Source organism: Chrysochloris asiatica, unplaced genomic scaffold, assembly GCF_000296735.1.
Source record: "Chrysochloris asiatica unplaced genomic scaffold, ChrAsi1.0 scaffold00132, whole genome shotgun sequence".
Taxonomy (NCBI): Eukaryota; Metazoa; Chordata; class Mammalia; order Afrosoricida; family Chrysochloridae; genus Chrysochloris; species Chrysochloris asiatica.
Window position 1 is genome coordinate 5451709 of NW_006408650.1, and position 11231 is coordinate 5462939.

Sequence of the window (11231 nt, forward strand, 5' to 3'; positions counted from 1 at the left end):
AGCCTTCCCCTTGAGCTGGCACCCCAGATTCGGACTTCTAAGTTTCCTAAATCATGTGAGAAAAACCATGCTTGTTAAAGCCGTCTGCTTGCGGTCATTTCTGTTCAGGCAGCACTAGACAACTAAGACAGAATTTGGTACTGCGGGTGAGAGCCGCTCTAACTAACAGACACCTGAAGCGTGCGTGGACGCAGTTTTAGAATTAGGTAATGGGGAGAAAGTGGAGGGGCTCTAAGACACCCAACAGTAAAAGCCTAGATTGTCTGGAAGAGATTGTTGCTGGAAACATTGACACCAGGGACAATTGGGGTAAGGGCCAGAAGGAAGTGAGAAGAAGGGACAGGCAGAGAGAAGCAGGGACAGAGAAACGGCAGCCACAGGACCCGGAGAACAGCACAAGATGACCAGAGGGACAGGGCTGAGCACCAGTGGGCAGGAGGCTTCCTGGCAGAGTGGGGTGCCTCTGGGCGCCAGGCAGTAGAGCAAGGTTTGCTAACCTATAGAGCAACGAGAGCTGAATGCCTTTGGAATGAGGCTCACTGGTGGAGTGGGGGTCTCTGGGCACTTACTGGTAGCACTAAAGAGCTCTCTAACACAGACCTGAGCAGGGGAGAGATTGGATGGGGTCAAGTAAACAGGATGCAGAAACTGGAGAGAAAAGGAGCATGGGACACAGACTGCCTCCGTCTTAAAGGGCAGGGCCACGATCTCCAGGCTGAAACCATGGCCTGCTGGGTCTCAGTGGTGGAGCCATAGCCTCCTAAGATTCAGAGACACACTTTCACCAGCTCAGGACCAGAGTGTGGAACCCTGTTCATGGGTGCCAGGGGGATGGGACCAGAGCCACTGTCCAAAGCTGAGGGAGCGGCCTGGAAGGCAGAGCTGAAGCCAGGGCCAAGGGGCCTGCAGCCAGAACCCCGAGAGCATGGGTAACACACAGTCTGGAGGGCCACAACACTGCCTAGCTGCTCTCAGAGAAGAGAGGACACTTTTCAGGAGGTGAGAACGCAGGTAAACAGTTCTGCTGGGTTTGGGACTTGCTTGGTGCCTAGCTACCCCTTCGTTCCCTCCAGATCTCCCAAGTGTAATGGAAACGTCGACCTTGTGCCTGTCCCACCACTGCACTCTGGAAGCAGATAGCATGTCTTCTAGATTCACAGATGAAGATGAAATGTGCTCTAGTATGGAATTTGGACCTCAAATTATGTCAGACTTTGGAAATTACATGATGACGTGAGAGTGTTTTACACGCGGCGAGGACCAAAGGGTAGACTGTCATGGCGCTGTGGGCTAATGCGCTGGACTGCAAAGTCGGTGTCAACTGCAAGGTCAGTGGTTCAAGCTCATCAGTCGCTCCTTGGAAACCCTATACAGGGTTTCCACCACCAAAATTATGTGTCAACTTGGCTGGGCCACGATTCTCAGCGGTTTGGCAGTTATGCCATGATGTCATCGCCCCCCAGGAGGTGATCTAATGTGATCAGCCAATCAGGTGTAAGGGGATGAGGGTGGGATACAACACCCTTATTAGAACATAGTCCTGATCTGTGTAAGGGGTGTTCCCCGGGGCATGGCCTTTTATCTTACCAGAGATGAAAGGGGGAAGAAGTAAGCAGAGAAGGGGTCATCTACCAGAGTAAGAGCCAGGGTCCCTGAGTCCCTGAGCTGAGAACCACCTAGACCCAGGGGAAGACTGACGCCAAGACTCACGGAGACAGCCAATGACCACCAGACCCACAGACGCTGAAAGGAGACACAAGATCTTCCCCCAGAGCCAACAGAGAGGAAAAGCCTGCCTCTAGAGTTAGCACTGTGAATCTGGATTTTTACCCTCCTGAACTGGAAGGGAATAAATACATTTCTGTTTCTTAAAGCCGCCTCCTCACTGTACATCTACCCGAGCAGCACTAGGGACACCCAGCAATGTCTAAAGTTGCTAAGGGGAGAAAAAACCAAGTTGCTAAGGGAAGAAGCCTTTCAAACTCCCACTTCTTAACGAGACTGAATGGCATTCTGCTGTTTAAAATTAGCTGTTGCCAGAAAAAGGCCCCTCGAGCCTTCAGAAAATCAGCACCATTCGTTTGGATAATCTTGATTGCACTGCATTATGCTCTCAGCAGAGTGGTTATCTATTATTTCGTAAACATCAACTGTGTCACTGAGCAGGCCTGGGACTATGAGGCTCTGTACACACCCCCAGGCACGAGTCACACTTAACTAGGAGCGGCTGCAACCCTGCAGGGACGGTCCCTAGAGCCCACCACTGGTGACTACAGGCCAGCTTCCTTGAACGAAGTACAAGACTACGCCAGTCTCCCCAGATCAGGTGTCTTCCTCTGCGGCCACACACTCTCAAATGCATGCTCAGTGCACGACAGGCCCAGGGGTCCCCAGGAAGAGCCTGCTCCCCACCCAACTCCTGGAGACCTCCCTTCAAGTAGGAGCACTGACGTGGTGGCATCTTCACTCAGAGGCACTGGGGATATGGGTTCAAGCCCACCACTCACGAGCTGTGAAGGGCTCAGGTAAGTCATTTCACTAATCTGGGCCTCTGTTTTTTCATATAGAAAATGGGGGGCAGGGGGGCAAAAAGAGCTCCCACTCACAGGACTGTGGGAGAATCTATACACACAGTGACATAGTGACAGGTGGGGGATATTACCACTGTGGTGGTCTTGCCTACAAAGGGACTGCAGAAAGCTTGGGGGGAAATGCCACATATTTTTCTAATAGCTTTTTGAGGCCCCCTCCCATCTGGTCTCATTACCAGGTGTGACAGAATGAACGAGCAGGTGCCTTGCCCGGAGTCCCCGCTCACTTTACTATGACAGACTGGACAAAGTGAACATTCCACCAAAACACTCCAAATCAAAGCTTCAGAAATTATATACGTTTTTTGTTCTTCTAGTTACGTGTCTTTGAGACAGCTCTAACTCCTCGCTACCCTGTATAGGGATTCTGAGGCTTTTTAAACCTTTGCGGGAGCAGAAAGCCTCATCTTTCTCCAGTGGAGCAGCTGGTGAGCTCGAACCATGGACCTCGTGGTCTGCAGTCCAGTGCTCACTGCATGGAGCCACCACATACCTCTGTGTGTGTGTGTGTGTGTGTGTGTGTGTGTGTAGTGCGGCACTGCAAATAAATGCACTGGACTGCTAAGTCCGTTTGAACCACAAGGTCAGAGGTTCAAGCTCAGCAGTTGCTCCCCGGAAACGCTATACAGGGTCGCTATGAAGGCATTTAACAATAACATATGTATATAGATGTCCATAAATTATTTTCAATCTGCCTAAGAACCCAGACCTGGAACTAAAATAGACGAATACACAGAAAACAACAATGCTCTGGTGCCTTCTGCTGTCTGTCTTCAGCCTGGATCGTCCTCCGTGAAGAAGTTCAGTGCTCATAGGCGGACGTCAGAGGACTGACGCACCACGCTCCGATCCCTCAGAGCTGAAGGGACACCTCATGGTCCTGTGGGCAGAAGGACCCTAGGGTAGCACGCGGGGGGTGGATGGTGAGTCTCACTCACTTTGCCCTTGTGGGTCTCCTGCAGCCATTGGCGAAGTCTGATGAGGCAGCTCTCCTGCAGCGGAGTTAGGTCTCCCAGGTACCTCTTGATGTAGTCTGCGTCTAATTTGTCTGCAACAGAAGGCACGTGGTGTTACTGACAACTAAGACGCCCCGCGGCATGTGGGCTCGGGAACTGTGTGTTCCTGCAGTCTCAGACTCGGGCAGCAGGGCCCTGGACACCGCAGATCTGCACCGCAGTGGCCGGCCAGAGCACAGGCTACCTCTCTGGTCCAGCTTGACCAGCAGCATCTCAGAACTAGTCACGACAGAACCCCAGGTGTCACACAGAGTTACAGAGAGCGGTTCACAGGACGTAACACTAAAGAAAGAAGGCAAGCAAACGAGTTGATCTAAACCTAACTAGAACTGAGTTACTCTTTAAGAATACAAGCGAACCTTTTCCTGATCATGTGCCACTGCAGGGGGAGGGGAGGGAAGGGGAGCAAGTTTCAGGACAGCAGAGAAAAGTTCACAAAAAAGAAAATGTTGGAGAAGAATACTGAAAGTACCACGGATGGCCAAAAGAACAGATGACAAGTACAGCCAGAGTGCTCGCTGGAAGCCAGGATGGCCAGACTTGGTCTTTCATACTTTGCACACGTTATCAGGAGGGACCGGTCCCTGGAGAAGCACATCATGCTTAGTAAAGTGGAGTCAGAGAAAAAGAGGAAGACCCCCCAAGGAGATAGGCACAGTGGCCGCAGCAATGAGCTCAAATATAAGAATAACCGTGAGGTTGGCCCAGGACCGGGCAGTGTTTCATTCTGTGGTGCATACGGTCATTATGAGTCAGTACCGACTCGATGGCACCTAACACCACCACACACCCTTAAAACACCTGCCAGCTGTTGAAGGCTAACAAAAGGCAGCGCCCCACTGAGAAGACAACGGGTGTGAAGGAAGGCCGAGACACACTAGCATTTCTGAATGTGAGAACGCTCATGTGTGTTCTAGAACTTTTGCGATGGGTGTTAATTCTTATATGATCAGAAGAAAGGTCTGTGTGTGTGTGTGTATGTCAATTGCACAAAAGGCAGCACAACACTGTGGCTAAGAGTCCAGCCCGGGAGCCCGACCACCTGGACTCTGCCACGTCCTAGCTGTGTGGCCCCAGGCCACACTTAATTCTCTGGGCCCCACTTAATGATGGGTGCAGTGAGAACCATAAGCATCTCTTGCCTCCAAGGAACCCTTAGAGAACAAGTATCTATCCATCAAATGCTTAGAAAGGGGCCTGGCACAGAAAACAGGAAGAAAACCACTTGGCTTCAAGTCAATTCCGACTCCTGGCAAGCCCGTGGGTGGCAGAACATTCCAAATGGCTGTCATCTTTCAGAAGTAGATTTCCAGACCTTTCTCCAAGGCACCTAAGTAGATGTGAACCACCAACCTTCTGGTGGGTAGCTGAGTGTATGAGCTGTGAGTGTCGTCCAGGGGAGGCCTGTCACATAGGAAGCATTCCCAAGTGCTTGATGATGTAAACGAAGACGATGACATAATTCTGTGTTAAAGAGGTTATCACTGAAGATGCCCTCAACATTTCCGGGGCTCACTCAAGGGATGACAGCTGATGTAACCCTTCCTGCCTTTTAAACCAAAATTCAGTTTCTTCCTTCTCAGAATAAAATGAATGTGTCACCTAACCTGGAAGCTAAGGGTCAGGGGAAAGAGATCAACATATCTTTTGTGTAATATCCGAATATCCCAAGGAGACAAGAGCAGGTAAAGGCACCAGAAAGAAACCTGACTCCCCCATGGTGGCGCACAATGGTTAAGGGCAACAGTTCAAAGCCACCCAGTGGCTCCGCAGGAGGAAGATCTGGATCCGCTCCCATCGAGACAGCAGCCAAGAGTCGCCGTGGACACAGCGGCAGGTGACAACGCTTTGTAGAAGCTGTGCGTTATACATAAAAAGAGTAAACTTTCACACTCCTGGGAACGACAGACAGGGTCCCTCTTGAGCGTGTGTGTGTGACATCATGCCCCTCTGGGGTCAAGTCACAATGGCACAGCTCTGTCTGATTTATGAGCCTCAAGCTAGAGGAGTCTCCAGGCGCTGCTGTGTTTCTAACCAAAAGGTTGGTGGTTCGAGACCATCCACAGATGCCTTGGAAGAGTGGCCTGGCTATCTCCTGAAAACTCAATGGAGTCACCATGAGTGCGAGCGGACTCTACGTCAACCAACCACACAACGTGCTAACAGAAGAGCCTCTTCCAGACCTACCGTCAGGGGTTCCCACCACTGGCTCGGGGGCCCCGCCTGAGGTGCTGAGTGCCTCATTGCTCAGCCCTTCCGTCGGGGCAGTGTCGGGGGGCACGGCGGTGACGGTGGATGCTGTCTGTGTCTTGCAGGAGGAAGCAGTCTCTGAGGAGGGTGCGACAGAAGGTGGTGTCCAGCGGGGCACAAACGTGATACCTTCCTCTTGGAGCTGACGAAGGTAGTATTCAATGATCTCCTTGCCCTGGAAAATAACCAAGCTCCAGGTCTGAGCCGGAACCACAGCAGACGCTGCTCGGCTTGCATGGCCTTACCAAGTGCTTATCAAAACAGAAGGGCTGCGGGGAAACACGGGAAAGGTCAAACACCTTCCAGTGTCCTTGTTAATAGTTACGTCCTCTTCGCCAAAGGTCAAGGGAACAATATCCAAAAAGAAGGTGTTTCACATGACACTGTAGGATCAGCACTGCTCTGCCAACCACAAGGTCAGCGGTTCAAACCCACTGGCCACTCCCTGGGTCACTATGAGAACCGACTCGACGGCACACAACAACAACATACCTATAACTCAGTATGTGCACGCTCCCTGATATTGTTGTGAAGTGCCATCGAGTCAGTTCTGACTCTCAGCGGCCCAGTATAGGGTTTTCAATGACTGGCTGGTGGGCTTGAACCACCGACCTTGCTGTTGGCAGTCCAGTGCTGATCCTACAGGATGGACCACACCAATATTGTCCTCTGAAAATGAAAGGAAACTTTAGAAAGCACAATTTGACACATATTAACTTAGATGAAGGAGAAGGCAAAAAAATGCTTTTTTTCTCTTTTTTTTAATGAAATGGAAAAAAACACAACGAACTTTTCTGATCTTTTCACTATTAAATACGTTCCCCCCCAAATAATCAGTTATTCTCTTGAATTTTCACTGTAACATTATCCTTTCTTCTCAGTCGTCCTGAGACACTGTCTGATTTCTACAAGGTTCCATAGCAGGAGCACTGGTGGTGTAGTGGCGTAAGCACTGGGCTGCTAACCACCAGGCCAGCAAGTCCAGCAGCCACACGTTCCTCCTTATGACCACTGGCCCCTGCGTTTCCCGTTCGTCCCCCTGGGCTATCAACAGTGGGGACTGGCCGGGAGGCTCTGACCACCACCAGCCTTCCTGAAAGTTCGGCTCAGGTCACCTGACACCTGTCACCCCAGTCCAGCCTCGGGAAGGCCTCACTCACTTTTTTAATGTTGCTGGTATACTGCTTCATTGCAATTTTCTCCACTGTACTTTCAAAACCAAAGAAAGATTTAATATCCAAGCTGGCTGACTGCTCAAAACATGTCCAGTCTTCATTTTCGGGGTGAACCTGCGATTAGAAGAGAAAGTGGTCTCGTGACCAGGCCTGGCAACAGAGAGGGTCAGCTGTCCACCCCTCAACCCACTTGGGAGTCAGAAAAAACACTTATTGACTAAAAACATCATCATCATGAAAACGGCCGGCGGGACAAATCAGTGCCACAGCCTCCCCCAGGTCCTAGCAGCGGCCGTCTGACAGGAGAGCTGCATGTCCATGCTCTGTTCACTCGTTCCCCAGGTGGGCAGGCTGAGCTTGGCAGGCACCAATCTATGTCAAGAATAAAACAAAGAGCCCATGCGTGACACTGCCGGCCCGGCCAGGAGATGACTCCAACAGGAGGCAGATGAGCAGAGCAGTGAGGAACACCTGAGGTGTGGGGTCAGTGGGTTACAGAACTGAACAGGAGCCAGGCTGGCTGCATCCAGAAGGGGAGGTGTGAGCAGAGACAGGGGTGAGCGAGGCAGAGAACGGGGAAGCACGCTCCGGAAGAGGAAGCTTAGGGAGAAGTCCTGTGTGGGAGGTGCCTGCGGGACTCACAGAATAGGAAGGTAAGAGGTAGGAGCCATGAGAGCACGCCGCCTTGGACCACAAAACTGAAAAATGCCATCAAGCCAATTCTGACTCAAAGAAACCCCACGCGGGGTTTCCAAGATGGTAACTATTTATGGGAACAGACAGCCTCGGCGTTCTCCTGTGAACAGTGGTTTTGAACTGATGGATTAGCCCACTGCACCACCAGGGCTCCTCTGGGCCACTGTCAGGATTCAACTTGTCCTCTGAGGACATTCAGAGCCCCCGCGGGGTCACATGACCAGAACTATTATCGATGGTTTAGGGTGTTGTGCTGAGTCTGTCTTCTAGGAGCATCAGGACAAGCAAACAGACGTGCTAGGAGGTGATTCTAACAACCCCGTCCAAAGAGGACCTGCGTATCGGGTGTGAACAGCAACAATGAGCAAATCACTGCCAAGACTCTCCCCTGACTATCAGGATCTCGGGTTTCAATAAGTTTGTGGACAAACGGGATGAAAAGACCATGGAATCTTTCTGTGAGCTTTTAGAAGTTCCCGCTGTTTCTGGAGTTCCGTTGTGGCGCTGTGGGCTACTGCGTCAGACTGTAAAGTAGTTTGAACTGCAAGGTCAGTGGTTCAAATTCACCAGCTGCTCCCTGGAAACCCTATACAGGGTCATTATGGTTCGGAATTGACTCGACAGCACTTAATAACAGTGTGTTTCTGAAGTGCTAGACTGGGGCCCGAAAGAAGGGGCATGTTAAAGTCACATTAAACATGAAGTCGGGCCTCACTAGGCTACTCTATCAGCCACAATGATGCACCCGCTCTGGAAGAGCCCCCTGCTGCCACAGAGTCAGTGCCAACTCACAGCAACCTGATGTATAACAGAACGAAACAGCATCTGGTCCTGCGCTGACCTACAGCATAATTACTGCTATGCTCGTCCATTGTTGCTGCCACTGTACCAGTGCCTGCCACCCTACGGTCCCGCTCATCTGAGTGGTAACATCTAATGAAGAAGGGCCCTCAAAGACCAACAGTGCACTATTTAGAATGCGTGTAGGCACACGCCTTCTCAGGCCGAGGCGCGGGTTACTCACGGTGTAGCAGCAGTGTTCATTAATGATGACCCGATTAGAAAACGTTTCATTATGGGCTTCGATGTGTAAAGTACGTTCCCGAGAGTTCAGCGAGTTTTTCTGGACAAAATAAACATAATCAACTCCAGCAATCTTTAAAAACAAGAAAGAGAAAGACAGTGTGTGTTAAAGAACACCCAAGTGCAACAGACACAGTCAGTACAAATCCACTTGTTTGGGGGCTGCCTTCCAAGATGCCCCTTTCCGTTACCTTTTTCAACAGTCGGGGAGCGTCTATATCCAGCTTGCAGCGCCGCTCAATCACGTGAACAGCTCCATCCTCACTCTTGAACTCGCTCACGGTGTCGCTGTCCACGAACATCGGAATCAAAGGACAAGTAGGAAACCTCCTTTCATAGGCCTGTTTATTTATAAATCAAGGGAAAGAGAAACTCAACAAGGATACAATTTGACAGGCCTCAGACTCGCCTCTTAGTACATGTAAACAAGATGCCGCAGCGTTATCTTCGTCTTCATATCTTCAGCATTTGTTATAAACACAGACATGCAGTGTTCATGAACCTTAGAGGACTTCACAGAGTAAAGACATCAATTCTCGCCAAACCACAAAGTTAGCAGTTCAAACTCACCAGCTGCTCCTCGGAAACCCTATACAGGGTCACTATGCGGTGGAAACAACTCGACAGCACTTAACAACAACAATCAACATCCTAGAGTCCTGGTGTGTTGCTGTAGGGTAAGAACTGGACTGCGAACCACAGGGTCCATGGTTCGAGCCCACTAGCAGCTCCGTAGCAGAAAGATGAGGCTTTCAGCTCCAGTGAAGATTTAAACCCTCAGAGAGTCTAAACAGGGCTGTATGAGTCAGAGCCAACTCACCAGCGTATAACAACAACAACCTCATCCTAGCCATAGACAAGCTTATGTAATAAGAGCAGGCAAAGGTATTCGAATAGCTAAAATAATTTTGAAAAGGGAGAGCTTCTTGCAGGAAAGAGGCTATCTGGTATTTAAGGTTGCATTTAAGGAGTCCCTGGGTGGTTGGTGCAAATGGCTAACGAGCTCAGCTTAACTGAAAGGCTAAAAGTCTGAATGTATCCCGGGGTACATCAGAAGAAAGATCTGGCAATCTGCTTCCAAACACCAAGCTACTGCAAACCTTATGGAGTACAGTTCTGACACAAACAGGGTGCTGCGAGCGGGAGATGACTCCCTGTCAACTGGTGTTGGTTTGGTTTACGCAGCGACAGCGATCAAGACTGTGGCACTGATACAGGACTAGATGGGTTTAGCTAAGCAGAACCGAGGATCCAGAAACAGACCCACCCAAGTGTGTCCAACTGAGTTCTGACAGAAGTTCAAAGCAAATCAGCTGCTCAATAGTCTTGGTGTGTACCCATAAACAAAAGACATGAACTTCCACCTACACCTCACAATTTCTGAAAAATTCACTCAAAATGGGCCACACACCTCAATGACATTCTTCTCTAGTTAGTTACTCCCTGCCCCCATTCAAATATACCTGGAATGCCAGACTGCCCTAATGCTGAGAACTGAGACGCAACGTCTCAGCGCACTTTCTAACAGGACACAGTGAAGAGCTTACTGAATGGCTCGGGGCATTGCACAATCTCAGAGGAAGCTTCAAGAACCTGCTGCCATGAAGCACTGAACACATGAACAATGCATTCTGGAATAAAAATGGCTGATTGCCTCTTACTTTATACTGACACGGTCTAAACTAAACTTTTATACTAAAAGCGTCTGAACTGACTTTCACATTGGATTTCAACAAAAACCCACCACTTGTGTCAGCTGGTGTGTTGCTGTGAGGCTGGAAACTATTCCACTCATATTTTAAACATCCATGGTGGACAGGTGTCAGCGGAGCTTCGGGACTAAGACAGACTAGGAGGAATGAAGGGTGGCTTACTTCTGAACCGTTCGCCACTGAAAACCTTATGAACACTAGGGGAACACTGCCAGATACAGTACCAGAAGATAAGCCCCGTAGGTTGGAAGGCAGTCAAAATACAGCTGGGGAAGAGCTGCCTCCTCAAAGTCAAGGTGACCTTAGTGATATGGATGGAGTTAAACTTCCAGAACCTTCCTTTGCTGGTGGAGCAAAACTCAAAATCAGAAGGTACCGCTGCAAACTTCCATTTATATTCAGAACATGTCATATACGAAGTATGAATCTAGGAAAACTGGAAGTGGTCAAAAATTAAATGCAATGCATAAAGATCGATAACCTAGGCATTAATGAGCTGAAATGGACTGGCGCTGGTCATTCTGAAACAGAATCATATGGATTACTATGCTGGAAATGACAAATTCAAGCGGAATGGTGTCTCATTCATTATTAAAAACAGCATTTCAGGCAGACCTACTGTTACTACAAGAACAAGCAACATGCTTGCCCAGGAAACATCAAGGCAAGTGGTCGGGTCCCCTCAGTGCAAACCCCTTCCAAGACTAA

At 49.8% G+C, this 11231-nt stretch overlaps 1 protein-coding gene across 2 annotated transcripts in view; it reads right to left on the reverse strand.

Moving 5' to 3' along the window:
• The window catches only part of SEC14L1 (SEC14-like 1 (S. cerevisiae)), a 63626-nt gene that overhangs the window by 12272 nt on the left and 40123 nt on the right, over positions 1-11231 (reverse strand). Inside the window, exons 2-6 of one of the 2 annotated variants that reach the window (XM_006869541.1) lie at positions 9003-9152; positions 8753-8884; positions 7018-7146; positions 5830-6032; positions 3530-3641 (exon numbers count right to left, since the gene is read on the reverse strand). In XM_006869541.1, the coding sequence (XP_006869603.1) occupies positions 3530-3641; positions 5830-6032; positions 7018-7146; positions 8753-8884; positions 9003-9152 (726 nt within the window). Of the gene's footprint in view, positions 1-3529; positions 3642-5794; positions 6033-7017; positions 7147-8752; positions 8885-9002; positions 9153-11231 lie in introns of both variants that reach the window. The other variant, XM_006869540.1, reaches the window with a different exon arrangement.